The sequence below is a fragment of the Choristoneura fumiferana genome, chromosome 18 (assembly GCF_025370935.1).
Source record: "Choristoneura fumiferana chromosome 18, NRCan_CFum_1, whole genome shotgun sequence".
In the NCBI taxonomy this organism is placed as follows: Eukaryota; Metazoa; Arthropoda; class Insecta; order Lepidoptera; family Tortricidae; genus Choristoneura; species Choristoneura fumiferana.
In genome coordinates, this window is record NC_133489.1 from 17,913,599 (window position 1) to 17,936,085 (window position 22,487).

General features: G+C 35.1%; 2 protein-coding genes across 6 annotated transcripts in view; one reads left to right on the forward strand and one right to left on the reverse strand.

Annotated features, from left to right (window-relative positions):
- kcc (solute carrier family 12 member kcc) overlaps window positions 1-22,487 on the reverse strand; it is a 414,959-nt gene that overhangs the window by 213,477 nt on the left and 178,995 nt on the right. The gene's annotated exons all lie outside the window — the stretch shown is intronic.
- On the forward strand, window positions 92-7,024 carry LOC141438316 (monocarboxylate transporter 12-like). Of its 2 annotated transcripts, XM_074102159.1 has the most exons (10): window positions 92-386; window positions 477-603; window positions 777-919; window positions 1,975-2,077; window positions 3,023-3,187; window positions 3,567-3,726; window positions 4,577-4,724; window positions 5,044-5,191; window positions 5,400-5,591; window positions 6,394-7,024. In XM_074102159.1, the coding sequence occupies exons 1-10, from the start codon at window positions 219-221 to the stop codon at window positions 6,522-6,524; spliced, it is 1,485 nt and encodes a 494-aa protein (XP_073958260.1). In that variant the 5' UTR covers window positions 92-218; the 3' UTR covers window positions 6,525-7,024. The 2 variants fall into 2 exon arrangements, with proteins under 2 accessions (XP_073958260.1, XP_073958261.1); XM_074102160.1 differs by lacking the exon at window positions 777-919.

Genomic DNA, 22,487 nt, shown 5'->3' on the forward strand with positions numbered 1-22,487 from the left:
CTATTAGACTACATCGTATAAATGATTTCGCGCTGCTATTTAAACGCATTTACTATTCATCACGCCAAATCACGCCATGCTTCCGTCTAGATTAGAATGTTATGCACTATGATTGTAAGAAATTGTTCACCTTCAACGTTTTTCATAGCAATTTTATACCCTTTCGTGATAACATAGTCACGTATTTAGGCCATTTTATTATTTCTCTTTAAGTTTTAATGACTTTCATATTATACAACGTGCATGTATATAGGTACAGTGTTTTTTTTTCAATTTCAATGATGACTGTCGGAGAAAATGTTACAATGGCTAAGAAGCGATATGTATTAGTGCCTCCAGATGACGGATGGGCGTACATGGTTGGAATAGCCATGACGATAAATTATGTAAGGACATAATGATGATTGTTTACATTTTTTTATAACAATAATTATTCTTTCATGTTGTGAACTTAAAATTTTTGATCCGCTTTTCAGATAGTCATCGCTTCATTTGTGCCTTGCTTGGGTATTATTTTCAATGATTTTTTCGTTGAGTTAAACATGGGATCAGCAGACATACTGATTCTTAATGGAGTTAATGCTCTGGCTATTTCAATCTCAAGTAAGTGAACCTTACTCAATTTTTTATATGTAGTGTAAACTAAAATTAGTAGAGCTCCTTCCAATGAGTATGCCTTTGTTCTTAAGAGGACTGTTCGATTCACCCTTTGCCGCTGGTAGGTATTTTAATCGTTTTTTATTTTTATGGTAATAATATGACGGATTTAATTTTAGGTTTCCTCACGGGGCCATTGTTAAAGGTTATTAGCATGCGTAAATTGGCATTTCTGTCGTCTACATTACTCAATTTGGGAGTATTCTGTACGGTATTCGTGAACACACGTAATCAACTAATTATGTGTCAAGGATTGCTGCAGGTCTGAATAATATATTCATATTAAATTTGTACACTTAATTAATTAATTCGCAAGCTAACTTTTTTGTAAAGCAATTTTCTTTGTGTTTCGTCCTCATGAGGTTTGGTCGAATATCGGAGTTGTCTACGTGCTCAAAAATATTAGAACTCTTGTACTCGACAGAAAATTTAGACGCGTATGTTTATGAGCTTCCTAGACAGCTCCGATGTTTATGACAGCGGCTGCACATAGTAGAGAACGGTGAAAGTAAAATCACATGATAGGAAATGCCTACTAGCGAAAGAACATAATGTATTAAGATTTAATTTCTAAAATATTCACGTACTTATAAAATTCATTAAAAAGTACCAAAAATTAAAGCTACTAATTACAATTACAATAAAAAAACAATAAATCCAAATTAATAAAATAATAATAAACCCCCCCCCCCCGCTCCGGGTCGTACCTGGTTCAGCAGGTGGCGCTGGCCATACAGCGGGGAAATGCGGCTGGCATTATGGGCACCTTTGAGCCGGGTACGGCGCGGAATGGTGGTTTTTAGGTTGTAGTTTAGGTCTTAGTTTGTAGTTTGTACTATATGTATATAGGTTTGAGTTGATTTTATTTTGTTTGTTTTAATTTTAGTTGACATTGTTTGTTTAATTTAATTTTATACATCGTTATTGATTAACTAATCATTATAATTGTTCTGAACTAAAAGAATTTCTTTGCTCACCCGCAATCTTATGATAGTTAAGTTTATGCAAGATATGCGTGTTCATGCAGTTCCTCCACCTCCACACTCTAAGAACACACACAAATCACACAAACCCATCTATCACCACCACCACAATACACTGACGCGTTTCGAACTCAACCAGAGCTCATCTTCAGAGCAACACAACCGTACACCATACTACCAGATGTTAGAGTTATGTTGGTGCTAGCGATGTGAGATGTTAGGTGTCATAAGGTCGCGGGTGAGCAAAGAAATTAATTTAGTTCATTGATATGGACCTCCGCTATTCGCAAAGTAACGCCTGATTCAATAAATTATATAATTGTTCTGATTTCAGAACTTTGGCGTAGGCATGCTTTACAATGTTGTTTCTACTTCTGGAAATGACTATTTTCTGAAGAAACGGTTTTTTGTCGTGAACCTTTCGCAGGCTATTGCTGGTAATTATTCTGTTTATTTTTGTAAACAAAATTTTGATACTAATGTGACGACCGGATGGCCTAGTGGTTAGAGAACCTGACTGTGAAGCTTGAGGTCACGGGTTCGATCCCCGGCTGGGGCAGATATTTGTATGAATAATACGAATGTTTGTTCTCGGGTCTTGGATTTTTAATATATTGTATTTAAGTATGTATTTATCTATATAAGTATGTTTATCCGTTGCATAGTATCCATAGTAGAAGTTTTACTTAGTTTGGGACTAGGTCAATTGGTGTCAAGTGTCCCATGATATTTATTTGTTTAATTTTATTAACTTGCGAAATTTGTAAACACACTTAGTCCATGAAATTGTTTCCGATTCTAACATTATATGTAAAACGATACTCGAGACAAAAAAAACAATGAGTAACAGAAAGAGCTACGCTTGGAGTTTTATGCGAGGTCGAATCAGAAATGAGGAGATCTGTAGGAGGACCATACTAAGCAACATAGTCCGAAAAATTGCTAAACTAAATTGGCAATGGGCAAGGCACATTGATTGGCGAACTGATGGCTCAGGCTAATGTGTTCTTGAGTCAAATTACTGAAAGAGGCTACTTGGATAGGTCCCCCATAAAGTGAATTGATGAAAACTGGTGACGGTCCCATAAGAGTTCGAAGGACGCAGACCTGCCATCGTTGCTTTATTTGTGGGACGTCTGTCAATTAACGAAAATTGATGATAACTTTTGGTAAACTTACAGAAAACTGTAGGTAGGTAGATGATTTTTGATCCACATGCCGGACAACCACAATGCAGGATAATAAAGAGTAATACTCTTTTATAAATAGGTACTTATAATAGTAGTAAGAGTTCTTTGTTAGAATAACTTGGGGGTGATCAAAGGTAAGCCTTGATTTTAATGTTTTAATATCTTAACTTATATCTTCATACCATACGCTAGCTGTAGTAGCTGTCTTGGTACCATGGGCGGTAAACTGGACAGCAGAAACATATGGGTTTCGTGGTACTCTCATCCTGATCTCCGCTGTTTCACTCCAGTCATTCGTGGCTAGTGCTCTCATGCAGCCGGTGAAATGGCATTTGAAGAAAGTCTACGTGACTCCTGGTACGTTTTGTTTTGTGGAAATATTAAAATACCGGTTTAACATTCGCATAATACTTTGTTTAAAAACATGGCAAATGAAACACAGTTGAATACAAACCTATTAGATCTACTAAATATTAGAGGTTAGGTACGTACTAATGGTCCCAAATTAATAAAAGTTTACGCCTATTAATGGAATACTAACTAGATGACCGATGTAGTCATGCTTTTGACAAAGACTAAAACATAACTTCGAGCATGACTTAATAGGGTATGAAAAAATAAAGCTTAATAGTAAAAATCACTTCTAACAAAGTTCTGTTATGTAACCGTCGTTTCAGTTGATAGTACATACTACGAGGAACAATGGTTCATTTTCATCCTTTTTAAATATTTTCAGAAACAACTGAACTTTTAGTTGTTGCCCAGGATCAAAACACTGAAGTGGAGTCAATTCAATGCGTGGAACAATTAAAATTAGACTCTTTAAGCAATGAATTTCCATGCGTTGATATTAATATTGACAGTTTACCCACAACATGTAAAGGCAACGAACTTTTGTAAGTATGGTAGGCATATTTGACTAATTTAATGCAATCTTTTGCGAAGGTAATACTTTAAGAAACAAATTAAAGGCTTGTCAATTTACAACAGGCATTCACTCAATGCAAACAATGTATTTAAAATATTGATTTAGTGTAATTGGTATTATTCATATATTATATAATATTTTCATTTATTATACACATTAAGCTGCTGACTAAATAAGTACAAAGCCATTTTAGCATCATTTTCTACTGTTAATGGTTACATAGTTGATTCGTTTTACAATAAGCCCTGTGATACTCGTAACTATCGTGAATCCGCGGCTTATAGGCTACCCAACGAAGGAAAATCAGGGGAAAAAACAACTCGTAAACGCTGGCCCACAACAAAAAATGTTTATAAGTAATCTAAATAAAATTCTCTGCAAAAAAGATTCTGTGCATTTTTTCTCTGAGATCAATATTTCACGAGATATGGCGAGAAGAAGATATTACTAGATGAGATGTTACTCTTTCACGCAGAAACTACTGAACGGATTTGCATGAAATTTGCCATATGGGTAATATATATATTACACCCTGGATTAACATAGTCTACTTTTTCTTTGCCCGCGACTTCGTTAGCGCAGAATTAGTATGTAGTTTGAAACTTTGTGATCCTTTTGATCCCACAGGAACCGTAGATTATTATGGAATAAAAAGTAGCCTATATGTTAATCCAGGGTATTTATCACAGGTAGTTTATGGGGGAGGCCTATGTCCAATGATGATGATGATTGGCTTTACTTCTGATTTTGCCCTGAAGTGCTAATCATGATTATAAAACATCTGTGACGGGAAATGTGTTGATTATCTTGGCTTTTAGATTGAACACTAAGAACTTCTTCGATTGGCCATTTCTCAAGAAATTTGTCCGGACTTGTACCTGCGTAGGAGTGCCATTTAATTTAAACGCTGATGTGATATTTACTATATTTGTTCCTCAAGCGCTATATGCGCTTAATTGGACTAAGGTAAATAACTACAAAAAAAGCTGTAACAGCTTAATATGTTTCTTTAAGAGTTAAAAAAAATGTTTGTTGTGAAATTATTGAAGTTTTTGGGTAAACTAGTACTAGTACTACAGGAGGTCCCTGACTATTTTTATACGTGGTAGAATTCACTAAAACACTATTATAATAATAGTAAAACATCAATAATTCGATAATATATACAAAATAATTCCTATCACAATGATATTTATTATATAGAAATTTACGAGGCACAAGATGTGTGAAAAAAACTTATGACAACTAAACATACCTATATTATACCGTGTAATGTTTTTTTAAGGTTGAGGTTGCATTAGCTATATCACTTCTATCTTTCGGCGACATAGCTACAAGGGTCTTCCTGACGATCGGAAGCACCTGGCTAAAAAATGTTGGCAACCATCTAATATACATCATAGGAATGGCTGTGGATGTATTAGCAAAACTGGGTAGGTACTAATATTTAAATAAACTTTAATTTGAGCACAATATGTATAAGCTATTTTTTATTTTGAGAGGGAGACAAGCGAGCAAGCGGGTCATCTGTAGAAAATAAACAGCCTCAACTATGAATACCTACCAACGACTCGGGGAGAGTCATTGATTTTTTGCCAGCCTAAGGAAGCCTTTTTGAAAGTCCCGATGCCATCTTTCCAGTTCTGATGTGGTCTACGAATGGCACAGTATCATACGTGTCCTTGATCCTGATTGGTTGTTCACGATCTATCCTCGTCGTGATATTGCCACTGGTGTTCTCCGACGTTCTTCCTCCAGAGCAATATGCAAGAGGCTTTGGATTGTCCATGTTGTTCTATGGATTAATTGCTTTGGCCCTTGGCCCTGCTATCGGTTAGTTCCGTTTTACACTTTAAATTACTTGTAAGAGGCTAATAATCTTTATTAGATGTCTTGCACATGCCCCTTTTATATTACAAAGTAAAGCATTTACATCTAATTAAGCAAATAGAAGAATTTGTATAATGACATGCTCACTGAAACATAAAAATTAGTTCTTCTTAAAAAAATTTTTTTTTGAATACAAGCTTTTTTGCTGTCTACTTTTTGTTGACTATACTTGCATTGTCATGCAACATATGTACATACGTGTACCAAATTTCGAGGTAATTCGACCACTAAAAGAGGGTCACAAAGTTGGATTCGCTTGTATTGCAATAATAACTTAATTTAGAATTGATTAATTTATAAAAAAAAGTTAAAAAATGATAAACTTATTGCAACTGTATCTAACCTAATTCCAGCTTCATGCCCAACCTACACTGTAAAATTAATTAGTATAGGCGTCAAAGAAAAGAGATTTGATGATTAATTTTACATTAAATTTTTGAGCAAATTTATTTTTATATAAAGATCCTATTGTTAAATAAACATTATTGATTAACCGATTTTAAATCGAAAACAAAGGATTATAATTTTGTTTATTTATTCAGTACATCCACATCATTATAATTACAATCTGAGCCATAGTACTACATGACGATTACAGATTATTGTTGGTTTTATATACATAAGTGGAATTTAAATGTAATTGACATTGAATGCAGTATAACTCTTTATAACTATAATTGAACTCCTTTCTTTACTCCCATTTTTTATGTGCAAAGTGACATACTAACTAGTAATTTTTACGCAGGCGCAGTGCGGGACGCGACCAACGACTATACTATCATGTTCTATATCCTCAACTCCATCATGGCGGCTGTCACAATTGCTTGGTCTATCGAGTTATTCCACAACAGGAAAGCGCAGAAAGTTGTACTCTAAAATATACCTCAGCTGAGTACCTAAAGAGTTTAGACACCTATTATATTATATGGCCATACCATAACAAAAATGACTTAGGCATGTCTAATATAATTATAAATTTTCTATGAACTACGAGTACTTACATTCACAAGAGCTGGCATGAATGGATTGAATGAGTGAATGATAAAGTCTAATAAGTGATATCATGTTATAAGAAGTATTATATACTTATTTACAAAACATTAGGAGACTCCTGTATAAGGACGGTACTCACACATGACAGTGACAAGTGACATTATTTTAGTTCAATTTATTCGTTCCAGCTCTTGTGAATCGACCTATATATATTAAGGTGCTCCATCTGTCTAACTCCTTATGGTATACGGCTACTGTTATTTTTTTTTTAATTTTTGTGGTTCATTGGGAGAAGCGCCTACTGGCATTTAATCCGCAATTTATATTCTATTTGTGAATTGATATATGATTGTTTATTAATAAATGAATGTGTTTTTACAGTGTTCGAGATGTTTCAAAATCAATCAAGAATATTTAACCCGTCGGACGCCCAGCGCGACACACTAGCGCGTATCTTATTAGTAAATTTTTGTTGTTACTAGTTTCGATCATCCTTTAACATAGGGTCCTAGTCCAAAATTACCCTAAAAAGTCGTTGATCGCGCGACGGGTTAAGCAGAATCTGCTTTAATATTAACTGAACTTTAAACATAACTATGAAAAGAAAGGGTTTGACGGCTCAATAGCACCAAGCGCGATCTTTCCCAAATTAACTTTTCCAAAATAAGCTGCACTTTTGTTAAGGTGTAAAAAGGTAATATTCTAGAACGACTTCAAAAAGCAATGCAGTATCTATACTTACTGCACTTATGTTTAGTAAATAATGCCACAAATTTCGAGTTTCTGCAGTTATGCTTATTGTATAATCACGGATCCTGATTATTTACAGTAAATAAGTTAAAGAATAAGTTGTAGAACTGGTTTTGCTGATTCTGAATATTGTGTCTAACTCGAGTTGAGTTGCTGCACTCTTCGAAACGGGGGCAGCGATGATAGAATATCATTGGTTAGTTCGACTGGGGTGTTTGTTCAGTGGCGGTTTTTAACCGACGAAAAAAAAACGGAGGAAGTTCTCAAGTCGATGCGTATAACTGTTTTTTTTTATGTATGTCCACGAATAACTTTTTACAGAGTGGTCCGATTTTGATAATTATTTTTTTATTGGAAAGCGTATACGCCGAGGGTGGTCCCACATAAATTTCGAAAAAAAGCCTACTCTAAGGGTAGGAAAACAGAGGATCATTAATTGTTCAGTCACTGATTGTAATGAATGACCAGGCATATAACTTTTTACAGGGTGGTCCGATTTTGATAGTTCTTTTTTTATTGGATACCTTGAAATTGATATTATATAAATTTGGAAAGAGATTTGTTAGACTGACAACTGGTAGCATGGTGTACGGTTGTGTCACTCTGAAGATGAGCTCTGGTTGAGTTCGAAACGCGTCAGTGTAGTGTGGTGGTGGTGATAGATGGGTTTGTGTGATTTGTGTGTGTTCTTACAGTGTGGAGGTGGAGGATTTGCATGAACACGCATATTTTGCATAAGCTTAGCTATCGTAAGGTCGCGGGTGAGCAAGGAAATTATTTCAGTTCATTGATGATAATTAACTATTACAGGGATTTATTCACGGGTTGCACTGATATTTAGCATTATAGGAGCGTGCACTCCTCCATAAGGACTAGCCAATATAAGTGTGGTAAATGTCAAGCAACAAGGGTTAATAATTATTCATAAAAAATCACGATACTAAAACCAAGTCTACTTTACCTATCATTAGTAGCTGTAGCTGTTCTAATCTTCAGAGCCAATGATTGTTATGAAAGTTGGTTTAATAAAGTGTATACGTTAAAGATTTTGGTTTGGCGTGCATGTCGGTATGTATATCTACTGCCTGCTACTGTAGTAAAAGGAGTATGGCAAATCAATGATGTAGTCACTGCCTCGATTTTTTTCCTCGCTTAATGCATTGTAAAACGTTGTATGATATACGTGTCGAAAGTAGGAAATTCCCACTCGTGCCGGCTCAAAACACTCGCTTCGCTCGTGTTTCAAGTTCTCCGCCACTCGTTGGGAATTGCCTACTTTCCGCACTTGTATCATAAATAACTATTTTATTACCACGTTTTATACATCACCTACATTTTATACCACGTCTCTTTAAACATAGCAGTGAGTTGCGTTGGTCGCTTCTTAAGTAAGTTCGGCGCTACTTTTACGTAAAAGCAACACAAATAAATGTTCTGCCAATTTTATTAGTCTCACCTACATTTTCGGAATAAATTGACCTTCCTCAGTGGAAACCTCCCATGGACATCCGTTGTGTAAAAATAAAAACTAATTATTAAATAAACAAACATGTTTTTAAATAAAATCGAGATAAAAGTCGAAATGCAGGCAGATACACATATAAGTATACATAACTAGATATATATGATATTTTTACATTGATAGATGTCGACTGCTTTTAATTATTACTAGCTTTTGCCCGCAGCTTCGCTCACGCTAAATTTGGGGTAACATAGATTTCATTTCTACGATTCTTTTTTTATGTCGTGTTTTGATTGATTTTTCGGAAGATTACCTACTTATATGGAAATACAAATACAGACAGAAGTTTCATACAAATGGTGCAAATTTTCGAATTAAGTAAAAATACAACCTACAGAATCATAATTCATACCAACTTTGAACAACAGCTGTTTCACATATTCAGGAGTAGAATTTCGAAAAACGTTAAAGTGACTACGTGTTTCTTTTGACCGCAACTTCGTACACGATAGTTATTAGATAATTCCCGCGAGATAAGAATTAGTAAATACTATAGAAAGCTGCACTGTTTTTTTATTTTTCTTATCTTTATAGCTAGATATTTCAGTCTTTCATTAAGTTATGTGTATCATCAAAACTGAACGTTCATGACTGTAAAATTACGTACCAGGGTTCCCTCATGAGCAGACGACCTTGGCTATAGCATCAGGTGGTGTCTATCATAAGAATTGACATTGAAAGAAATTGAATAATCTTGCTAAGAATTTGTGTGTGCCATTAACTTTTGAGGAGTTCGTTGGCCGGATTACCAGGATGTCACTGCCAGATTATTATATTGTCACCAGATTTACATAAGTATGCCAAATATACAGTCCTTAGGTTAATAGTTTAGCTTGTGTGTTTTACGATTCAGTTAGTTAGTCCTGTTTAAAAGTTTTATCCCGTGGGAACTTTGGGAAAACTTGAAACATCTTTTTACCTGTTAGTGTTATCTACCTGCATGCCACATTTGAAGTCTCATATTTATAATAACAGAGTTAAGGCCGCTTTGAAGCGAATATATAAATCCCATTTATTCCCTATCCCGTGGGAATTTCGAAAAATCCCTTTTTACCTACCTATCTCTATGACTCTCTAGAAATATATGTTTCAAATATCAAGTCTCCAAATCAGCTAGTTGGCTAATATAAAATAGTACGCCTTATTCTTTATCCCGTGGGAATTTCGGTAAATTCTGAAAATTGTTTTTAGCTGTTAGTATTAGCTTCTTGCATGCCAAATTTGAAGTGTCTCTTAATAATAGTTACAGAAATAGGGTCATTTTGAAGTGAAAATATCATATTTATTCCCTATCCCGTCGGAATTTTGAAAAATCCTCAAAACGGTTTTTAGCAGTTAGTATTACCTACTGACATGCCAAATTTGATGTCTCTTATAAATATAGTTACGGGAATAAAACCATTTGAAAGTGAAAATGTATATTTATTTCCTATCCCGTGGGAATTTCGAAAAATGCCTTCTTAGTGTACCTCTATGTCACTTAAGGTATATGTATGCCAAATTTCAAGCGATTTGCTTCAGCGGTTTGGGCGTTGATATATCAGTCAGTCAGTCAGTCAGGACTTTGAATTTTATATATCGCACGCTTAGTAATAAACGGTCTTAACTCAAAAATCGCGAATTTTGGCAAATCGAGTTTAAAGTTTAAGTAATTAGCACTTCTCGTTTCCGTTGGTACCTAGGATTTAACTTTGTTTACTACGTTTTTTATAATTCCTAACGTTGTATATAATGTCTACTTGCACTTTTTTTAAACCAATTTATTTTTAGATATTTAATAATATTGCTAAGGTTTAAAAAAAACATTGCGTTGAAAAATCACTTTATTTCGAAATGTAGCAAAATGTAGCGTAATAATAAAAAGAATAAATGATGCATGTCTTAATAGAACACCAAGTATTCAAGGATTATTTTTAATAAAACGAGGCAATCCGAATTAAGTACATCACTTCATTTTGGGTTTGATTTTGTGCTAAAAAGAAGTAAATCCAAATACTTAAATGCTTTTATTTGCTTAAAAGTTGTTCAAAATACTCATATTTTCCTTATTGCAATAACGAGCTATCTCCAAATGGCTCACGAAAGCCAACGTCTTGTTCGCAAGTCAGTCGGAACATGGCTGAAGTTAGCTGTTTTAGCACCAAATGAAATTTGCAATTTTGTTGAAAGTAAAACGTACTTACCAAGTGGTGCTATCCCTTTATAATACCCGATTAGGCTGGTTTAAGAGAGAGAGTCGATAGTGCTGTCAGATATAAGCCGTTTTAGTACAATTACTAATTTTACGCCAATTTTGAGTTAGGCCCGTTTATTACTAAGCATGCGATGTATAGATACATTATTTCCGCAAAATGGTCATTGCAAATCCGGCTATGAATCCAGTGTAGGTAAAGAATGCATAACGTTCTTACTATCTTATTTAATACTAGCTGTTGCCCGCGGCTTCGCCCCCGATCCAGGCTCTTTTTTTATTTTGTTACGCACAAACCTTGTCATGACAATAACGAACGCAACAAAAAAAAAATATTTAGTTAGGTGCCGTCTCGGAAGTTATGCGCGAAAATACATTTCGGCAATTCATTTTTATTTATATAAAGTAGTAGATAAAGATTTTGTTACGAGTATTGTTGTCGTTTTTATTAGTCATCATCATCATCATCATCCCAGCCTATATACGTCCCACTGCTGGGCACAGGCCTCCTCTCAGAACAAGAGGGCTTGGGCCATAGTTCCCACGCGGGCCCAGTGCGGATTGGGAACTTCGGACGCACCGTTGAATCGCTTCGCTGGTTTGTGCAGGTTTCCTCACGATGTTTTCCTTCACCGCAAAGCTCGTGGTAAATTTCAAATGTAATTCCGCACATGAATTTCGAAAAACTCAGAGGTGCGAGCCGGGGTTCAAACCCACGACCCTCTGCTTGAGAGGCGATAGGTCAAACCATTAGGCCACCACGGCTTACACGGTTTTATTAGTACGATATGTGTTTTATAATATATATCTTTATGTGAAAATGAAATTATACAAGCTTTCGTGTACATAATACACATGGCAGAAGAGGAGCTAGGTAAATAGGTTAAGAGTTCATTTAAAAGCAGTTTTAAGTTGTACTCACATAAGAATTAAAAGTTTGCCACCAAATTATAATAATGGTTTTAGGCTCATCATTCTTTTCTTTCTTTTCATGTAATAGTACATTACTGCAGAGGCCATGAAGTAAGGGATTGATGGACGAGTTCGGGGTAGACATCGCATCGCAGTATCGCAAATGTTTATAGAGTAGTGGTGGTTGGCTGTTCGTAATTTTTCCTTTGTCAGTTTAATGTTAGTAAGCAAAATTAAAAAGTTAGAGCAGCGGACAATAATGGATTTTCATACATACTTCATGGCCTAGGCCAAGAAGTAATGTAGGGAGGTGGTAGGGAGCCATAAATGAGAAACTTCATGTCTCCATTTCGTGACATTAACGCATACATTTCCGAGCATGTTTGAGAAAAAACTATTTATCGACAGTTTCTTGTCAGATAATAGTAATGAATGGATGTCTGTCGAGTGTCGGTGTCGCATTACATTTGTGATCAACGCGTTGCAGTAAATAATGTTATCATTGTTATCGCGCTCACTTTATCAAGTAAATGTAGTTCCTAACGTCAATTGTTACTTCTACACACAAAGCATAATAAATATTCTATCCAGTGGTAATATTTTCCGGAATTTCTGGACAAATGTTTCAGTCATCATCATTTTGGCCTATATACGTCGGTAAGGCACATGCCTCCTCTCAGAATGAGAGAGCTTGGGCTGCAGTTCCCAAACGGGCGCAATGCGGATTGGAAACTACACACACCACCACTACCACCACCTACCACCACTAAAATCGCCGGTGTGTGCAGAAACAATATAACCCAGTATCATCTGTCACAGTTACCATCTTACTTAATCATGCGCTTTACTTTTCATATTTACGCTGCATGATTTAAGCAGGAGGAAGGCTCAACACGGGAAACAATACTGTTAGAATATCGCTTTAGAACGCATTGAATCGAGAACCAAGAGCTAAATAGTTAGTGTTAGTGAAGATTGAGCAATAAGTTCAGCTACGAAATAATAATAATAACGATAATGATAATAGTAATAACGATAGGAGATTAATTTAATTAAAATATCAGGTAGATATTCCATCAAGCTGAATGACGTCTGACCTCGCCATCAGTGACGAGCAAAAAGTGTAATAAAACTAAATAAGAATATATTTTAAACCATGCCATATAATGAACTAAGCTATTTGATATTTAACAACTCCTATGCTTTTAAGTACGAGTAAAGGTGCGACCAAACCGCTGCTTAAAAAACGGCCACGGTACGGAATCGCAGTGACGTATGCGCACCGTTTTTTTGCATGCTTGCCACACCGCTGCTTAAAATACGCAAACGGTGCGGAATCGCAGTGACTTACCGTAAACGTCACGACTTTTGTTCGGTAAAGACCTGACGTTTGCGGCACGTCACTGCGATCCCGTATTTTAAGCAGCGATGTGGAGAGCATGCGATAAAAACGGTGCGCATGCGGTGCGTCACTGCGATTCCGTGCCGTCACCGTTTTTTAAGCAGCGGTTTGGTCGCACCTTAAGAAACCAGTTACGATATATCTAGTTCGGGAATATAAAAATATATTTTATCACCGCCAAAACTACTCTAAAAGAATCGCTGAGACCTGTATTTTTTATAGGATTGGATACCTAACTATTTAAGTCGTAGTAGATGACTTCTTATTCTTTCCTTTCTGCTGTCAATTTTTTTTTTTTTTACTACAATACCATTATGTTGAATGCACTTCTAAAGAACCATTATATCTACTTACCTACGGGAATAACAAGTTTTTATAAATATTTACGCAATGCTCATAAACGACTGATCGATAGTTTGGCGTTACTGGCGCTAGGGCATGTGTACAGTCTTAGGAAAACAACACCCAAGATACAGTCATTAGCCTTATATACGAGTATAATATAGTTTGCTAAAGTCATTAAAGGGTAACAGAAGGTCTTAACTTTGCCTCCCAAATTCTGTACCCACACATACGGCCGGGACACCATTAATTTCAGTGGATGTCAGAGGTCTCTTTATGACAGTCGCGAAAGTGTTTTCTTATCATTGTGCAGGCGTGTTCTTTGATTGCCAGTTTAACATACACGGTGTTAAGTAAATAATAGAATCGGTTATACGTTATTTCAAACCATAGGCCGTATTGTATAACGCGCTGCCGTTCGCGATTGCTATCACCATCTTTTTCTACCCTTTTCGTCTTAAATATCGTGTGACAGAAAGAAGTGGTGAAAACGATTGTGAACAAGTGTATTACATAATAACCACTTGACAGTCCGGACCGCGCGACCATTAGGTATGCCTCCAACCGTCCGGGTTTTTTATCGACGGACGCACCGCGCCGCGCATCTACTACTTTCTAACAAAAACGTTTGTGTCTTCCAAACTACAAGTCTTGAATAAAGAAAAAAATACTGAGACGTATACCAATGCTAGAATTGCCACCCGATGGCATTGAAATCAACTATCATTTCCTCCATCCTTTGTGACACTTGAGTATCCACGGACGGGTTAAAGCATTTAAAAAAAAGTTTTGGATACCATGCTATGGTTGGACTGTCATGTGGTTATATAAGGCTTAAGGTTGCGTTTTTTAGTCCCATTTTTACTGTGTCTAATGAGTTACTAATAGAACTTACGCATTGTCTCGGCGAGGTTGTGCGGTAAGATAATATAATACTGGCCGTTTAGAACTTTATATCGAAGAAGAGTTTTTTATTTATAGGTGAATATAAGGAAATAGTAGATTGTACAACAAGAGCATAAAACAAGCCATTTTACCCGAGACGTTCATACAGGTGGATAGACACGTCGAGGGGAAAATGGGTTTAATGCTCGAGTTTGACACTCTGCTTTTCACTTCGATTGAGAGAACAATTATTTTTTCCTTACTAGGTACCTTTTATATTTCATGCATTGCTATATAATTATATATTTTTAGTTTCATTGATTTATTTTGATTGATTTGATTAATTTTTAGTTTTAAATAAAATAAAAAATAGTGTAAAAATATATTTAAACTTTTTTGTTTGTGGCTGTTGACACCTGATTACCTTGATCTTAGACGAAGATGTTACTTTATGCACTAGAGCATAAAAAGTAATTTAATGTGGCCTAGATCCAGCATAAATATCAACATGAGAAGTGAAAAAACTTTATTGTTGTGTATCTTCAAACAAAGTTTTACGTTTAGGCAAATCAGATGCAAATATTCACGAACGATTATACATATTTCAACGTTTAAGATATATATTTTGTTTTATAGATTGTACATTTACATTGATATTTTATATGATAACTATCAAGAATCTGATATTAAATTGCAAACTAAATGTGTTAAACGCACTAAATTTGTTTTGTAATTTTACATAATATGAGAAATATTCAAAAACATGTTTTTGAGTTAACTAAATAGCTATTTTTTTATCAGAGTTATGTTTAGTTGCTAAAGGTTTTTTTTTTCATTTTGATAATAAAAACAAAACCAGCCAAGAGCGTGTCGGACACGCCCAAAATAGGGTTCCGTAGCCATTACGGAAAAATTAAGTAATATTTTTCTAAGGATTCCGTATTTTATACGGAATCTTCCAAGTTTAGGTATGTTTTATACCTAAGGCTGCTATTTACTCATAAACTACTAATAATTCTCAAGCAAACTTAGCCGTTATAGTTTTTCTTGAAAGTTTGATATACTTACTACCATCCTGATTTTTTTCAAATTTTTCCACCCACCGGTTTAGATTTTAGAGCGGGGGGGGACCGCTCGATTTTAATGAAAATTTGCACTTTAAAGTTGAATATTTCGCAAATAAATCGTTGAATCGAAAAATCGTTTTAGCAACCCCCTAATGGTTTTAAAAGACCTATCCAACGATATTCCACACTATAGGGTTGGATAAGAAAAAAAAACACCCCCACTTTACGTCTATGGGAGGTACCCTAAAAAATTTTTTTTTTGTATTTTTAGTGATACTATTTAGTCGGCATAGTTTACTTATATATATCCGTGCAAAATTACAGCTTTCTAGCATTGATAGTCCCTGAGCAAAGTCGCGGACGGACAGACAGACAGACAGACAGATATGGCGAAACTATAAGGGTTCCGTTTTTGACATTTTGGCTCCGGAACCCTAAAAAAGCAAAGATAGATTAGTGCAACATGAAATAATATTGTGAAATAGATGAACAGTCTGTTAGAGATACAAATTAAAAAGCCAATGCTAAGAACAGGTTCTGTATTAAATGAGTCCAGTTAAGAAATACCACAGCTAACTATGTAAGAAGTTACATGCGTACTAAAGAGTGACGGAATTCCGCGCCCGCGCATGCAATAAAACATACCTAATTAATACACTGCCGAGCAAACATAACGATTCACTTCGCTTACAGGGTTGTATGAAGAGTGACCCGCTACATTTGCTCCTCACCATACTTATTATTATTTACTCTCGGGCTGGCGGATGTCTCCAAGAGACTTGCTTGGGAGGAGCGGGGTCTTAGATTGAACAATCTTGAACAATCTTAGGTTTGCTGATGACATCGTCCTTTTTAGTGAAAATCCTGAAGATCTGCAGATAATGATCCAGGAATTAAATGAGGCATCTCTACAGGTTGGGTTGGAAATTAACCTGAGCAAAACTAAGATCATGACTAATGAGCACAAAAACGCAACGACGATCACTGTGGACCAGATCGCGATAGAAAGAGTGGAGAAGTATGTCTACCTGGGTCAAGTGTTAAGGATGCGGAAAGAAAGTCAGCTCACCGAAATCGACCGACGTATACGTCTCATGTGGGCCGCCTATGCGAAACTAGACTTTGCCTTTAAAATGGAAATCACAGCAGAACAAAAAGATAGGATATTTAACCAATGAATCCTACCAGTTCTCACATATGGAGCAGAAACTTTACTAAAGAGTGTATACACAAAATACAGGTGGTCCAAAGAGCAGTGGAGAGGACACTGGTGGAAATAACGTTGAGGGACCGAAAAACAAACAAGTGGCTTAGGGAGCAAAGTGGTGTCGCAGACGCTGTTCATCGAATAGCTACCCTGAAGTGGCAATGGGCGGGCCACGTTGCTCGAAAGCACGGTTCGTGGTACAGGAAGACCTTGGAGTGGAGACCCTGGGGCGCGACACGCCCGAGAGGACGTCCGCAGATGAGATGGAAGGATGACATCAAGAGAATAGTCAAACTGGATGCAGGTAGCACAGAACAGAGAGAAGTGGAGAAAGCTGAAGGAGGGTGTCCCCTTCTTTCGCAGACAGAAATTTAATAGAATTTCGTTTCGCAGAAAATTTTTCATAAAATATTTGGTCCTTGTATTTTTAGTTCGAATATTATTGTTTCGACAACTATTTACTTGAATTTAACGTATTTAACAGAAAAACTATTCAATGAATTATATAATCTCATTTTATTATTTATCAAGTTTATCAAATCGTACAATTATTTTCGTATAAAATATCCTTTATTATTTTTAAGTAAGTAATATTTTTAAATTTCTTATACGGAAAAGTTTAGGTATATTTTATACCTTAGGCTGCTATTTACTCATAAACTACTAATAATTCTCAAGAAAACTTGGCCGCTATAGTTTTCTTGAAAGTTTGATATACTTACTACCATCCTGAATTTTTTAATTTTTTTCCACCCACCGGTTTAGATTTTAAAGGGGCTCCGCTCGATTTTAATGAAAATTTGCACTTTAAAGTTGAATATTTCGCAAACAAATCACTGAATCGAAAATCTCTTCAAAGAAAGTATTGATTATTTTGAAAGTTTGAGTATTTTGAATCCAATTACCCTTTTTTACACCCACCGGTTTAGATTTAAGGGGCTCTCGATTTTAATGAAAATTTGCACTTTAAAGTTGAATATTTCGCAAAAAACTGAATCGAAAAATCGTCTTAGCAAACCCTATGGTTTTAAAAGACCTATCCAATGATACCCTGCACTATAGGGTTGGATGAAAAAAAAAACACCCCACTTTACGTCTATGGGAGGTACCCTAAAAAAATGGTTTTGGAACTTTTAATTGTACCATTTTGTTGGCATAGTTTACCTATATCATCATCCCAGCCTATATACGTCCCAGGGCAGAGCTCCCCTCAGAATGAGAGGGGCTTGGGCAGGAACTTTTAAACCATTTAACACATTGTTTAGGTTTCCTCACGATTTTTCCTTCACCGTAAAGCTCGTGGTAAATTTCAAATGTAATTCCGCACATGAAAAAAAAAAACTCAGAGGTGCGAGCCGGGGTTTGAACCCACGATCCTCTGCTTGAGATGCCATAGGTCAAACCACTCTGCCACCACGGCTTTCCTTACCTATATATCCGTGCAAAATTACAGCTTTCTAGCATTGATAGTCCCTGAGCAAAGCCACGGACGGACAGACAGACAGACATGGCGAAACTATAAGGGTTCCGTTTTTGCCATTTTGGCTCCGGAACCCTAAAAATGGCTAAGAAGAAGAGAGAAGATACTTAATACTGATCTAAATTTAATTATATTCTAGCGTTGTGACATAGCCTTTTATGAGATAGTTTTTTAAATTTTTCTGAGTGGGTTATGTTATGTCAAGTCTTATTAAAACAAACGTTTGTTATGCAAACGGTTTCCTTTGGCGAATATTAAATTTCAAAAAACGTTTGTTCAAATTGTCACTGCGCACGTTCAATCCTCTTTTTGCGTCGGGCGTTAAAATTGATGCCGATTAATAATTTGACCAAATTAATGAAATAAATATTGTGAACATGAAACTACCGTGAGACTCACTCATATTAAATGATATTGTAACGGATAACTCACGTCTTAAACCGAGTTTAGCTCGACTTCATCGAAATAGCCCGAAACATGTCGTATTTAAGACGTGAGTTATCCGTTACAATATCATTTTAATAAATATTCCTTTAAGAAATTAAACTACTGTGATACCTATTAAATTGATGTAAATTTTTTAAATTAAACATAAAAAGAAATTTAAAAAACTAAATATATGTAAAAGTTAAAAAAATAAAGTTGACAACTATTATGAACACAAAAAGAGTGCAAAGGCGAACTTATCCCTAAAAGGGATCTTTTCAAGCTAACCTAAACAGGAAAGGAAAACTTAAAGAAAGGCGAACAGTAATTTATGCACAGTGAGAAGAAAGGAAAAGGTATATAACATGTAAATAAAAACACTTAATAATTAAATTTAATGGTTGTACACCGCTATCGTGTATAGTATAACATCGTACCTACCTATCGGGAAATCGCAACGTCGTCCCAGGCTTCCAGACGAAGGTTTATTATTTCCTTTCTGTAATAATATGTGAAAGTTAATTGTGTAGGTTTGTTAAGTCAATTAAAGTAAAAAAAAAACACGCATTTGTCATTAAGCAAAAAGCAAACAGAGCTTCGAAGCATTCTAAAAATTACGTGGAAAAAGTATGACCATTTATAACCCTTAGCTCAGCAAGCGCTAGTTTTCAAAGTAGTAGAAACCAAGCTGTACCTTGTATTATACCTGTACGAGTACCTTGTACCTATATTATATCTCAAATTGTCATTAGTTACGCCATAGATTATTTGAAAAAATAAGCGTCATAAAAGGATTTTGCGGCTAATTTCAAAGTATTCTAAAGTGTCACTGATAAACATTATGACAGTGGAAATGGGGGGCCGCGTTGCTAAGTAGCTCAAATCATTTTTATTAGGTTGGATTTGGCACTAGCAAAAATAATATCATAACAAGTTGAAACTTTTCCATACATAACACAATTACTATACTGCTAGTTTACACGGTCAGATAAGATAAAATCATAGTGAAGCGTAAAATTATGTGCTAGAAATTTCAAGGGTCAAGTTTTTAGCCTGGGCTTTAATGTCATTTATTCAAAAATAAAAAACTATTTTGATTGATCTTTTTCCCATTTGTAAACATCTTTAAATACAAATTTATCGGTTAAATATATCGAAAATACAAACTGAGACATGGATGCACAGAAAAACCAGAAAAAGAGACCAGCGCTCAAGGCTCGGAACCGGTTTATAAAATAGCGGTAAATACCGGTTTATTTCGGTTTAACTCTGAACTTTCATAAGAACGCGAACGGTTTTAAGAACTTTAACTATAACCTAAATAAACCGGTTTATTCGACGAGTGACAGCTGGCCGGCCGGAGGCGGGCGGCGACGTTCATTCGGCGCTGGAATAAACCGGTTTTTATTGTTCTATACCGGTTAATCTGACAAACAAGTTATGGAAATGTTCCCTTAAAAACCGGTTTAAAAATAACGGTTTCGCGAACGAAACCAAAATGAAAAGGTTTTGCGCCAAGTACATGATAACGATTTGGAAATTTAACCGGTATCCGAGCCTTGCCAGCGCTGAGAATCGAACCCAGGTCCACAGCATTCCGTGCTGCTTGCCATCCCCTATACTACCACTGGACGCTCACCTAGACAAGAGATGCCGCTACTAAGCAATCAAATTATGATTGGTTATCTGGAGTCTTTTTGTATTTTAATTTCAACTTCAAATTTGTTACCAAATATAATAAAATGACAATAATATTTAGGTATCCATCTATTTTTCTAACGAAAAAAAAAACCAACGATTAATTAATAATTTCTTTGTTTGCGTTGAGGGTACTTCTTAATGGGTACCCAAAAAAGCTACAATGTAATATTTAATTCCAAATAACCAGTAGGTAAGGTATAAGGATTATCAACGCTGAATTTCTTTATTAAAAAATTAATAGTCGATAATCTTGATTAACTTTAGTACGATAAATTTCGTTATCTCCATAGATCTACCGGTTTAAATTCTTACTTAAAAAAAATATTATTAGGTTTTTTCCTTAAAAAAATATTACAATAACACCACTTCTTAAATTTTGGGAACCCTACTAGGTTATTTTCCACTTATAGACTTTTCACTCGACTCTTGTTACGCGGTAAATTAAAAGCTTTGGATGCAACCATTTTCGCCTTTCATTTATTTTTCGACTTATTTTACGTGTTTAAACACATCTGAAATAAAACTTGCTTTGTAATTTTGGTGTCGACTTGTGTTTCCAGGTAATAAATCGAAAGGTACATAATTTATAGTTAAGATAACGTTTTATATTTATACAATCTCCGGGTGTTTAATTGAACTCAGTAAAACAATAAAATTATAAAGGATATAGAGATATAGAGCTATTTTAGTCTGTCCGATATAACCATTTTTGTCCTGTTGTCATTCACGTGGTTGCTACTATGCACATTTCAATCTATATAGAGATCAAATAAAAATATTTTCTTATTTTCTTGCAGCAAGAACACGACATAAACCAATAACAAAATAGTATAGGAATTGGAATTAGACCCAGTTCCAGGTCTTTCTGTAACTGGTAATATTATACCAACCCATGCCAAGTGATTTACAGTCGCCAAACATTTTCTGTGTTCTAGAACCACTAAGCAAATTCTGTATACTACCTCAAAAATAACAAAAAAAAAACTGGAAAGAAATACAAAACATTTTTTTGAAGTTTTAAAATATATTCCTAAGAAAAATACCTTAAATTAAAGCAAAAAGAAAAAAATGATTATTTTTAACCTTTTCATTTCAGATCTAAAATCTTAAAATAAGTCAGACAAAGCAGAAGGGAAAATAAGTCCTGTTAAATAATGGTTGATCAAAGAAAGTGAACACTAAATATAGCAAAAAAAGGTGCATTTTTTAATGTCAATAATTTTGGTCATATATGATCGTAGAATTTTTATGAATAAACAAACGTACACTTATTTTATATTTCAAATAGACCGTTGTGAATTATTTGTACAGGATTTAATTGTATTTGTTTGTCACGTATTCCTACTTTGGGGTTTCCCAACAGGTGATAGAGTTACGTTGAATAAACTTTTAAATCCGTCGCATTGTCTTTGACAAATTAAACAATATTTTCATGTTGATTATATGAATAAAGCAGAAAGTGATTCTATGTGGGGCACGAAAGTTTCATTATATTTTTTAGATGCTTAATTTGACCCATGGCTAAGTGGAGTAACAATGACAGTCACATTAAAAAGACAAATTAAATTCAACTGTTGTAAAAAAAAAACAGTTATTAGTGTTTAAATACACGAAGGTTTGTGAAAAATATGAGAATAAAAACTTAAGTATCAATTAATTTTAGAAGGAATTGTCTCTCCAGAAGCTCTGTAGGTATTTTTACCAAAGAAATAACTTCGATTCAGTGATTTGTTTGCGAAATATTCAACTTTAAAGTGCAAATTTTCATTACAATCGCTTAACTTGCAGTTAACCACTACAAGTTAACATGGTCCGATTTTTTTAACTTCATGTTATCTATAGAGTAATGCAGATGCCACATTGTTACCAACTTGTTCGATGTACGGTCGGAATTAGTTAATGATTTCTCTAATAATTTAAAAGAGGACAGGTATTATCACCGTTTATATGTTTGCCCTTCC

Excerpts from the sequence above, each read along its gene's own strand:
- LOC141438316 (XM_074102159.1), top strand. The coding sequence starts at position 219 with ATGACTTTCATATTATACAACGTGCATGTATATAGGTACAGTGTTTTT. Across the intron at positions 604-776 it reads TCTGGCTATTTCAATCTCAA|GTTTCCTCACGGGGCCATTG; the intron begins GTAAGTGAACCT and ends ATTTAATTTTAG. Across the intron at positions 5,192-5,399 it reads GGATGTATTAGCAAAACTGG|TTCTGATGTGGTCTACGAAT; the intron begins GTAGGTACTAAT and ends CCATCTTTCCAG.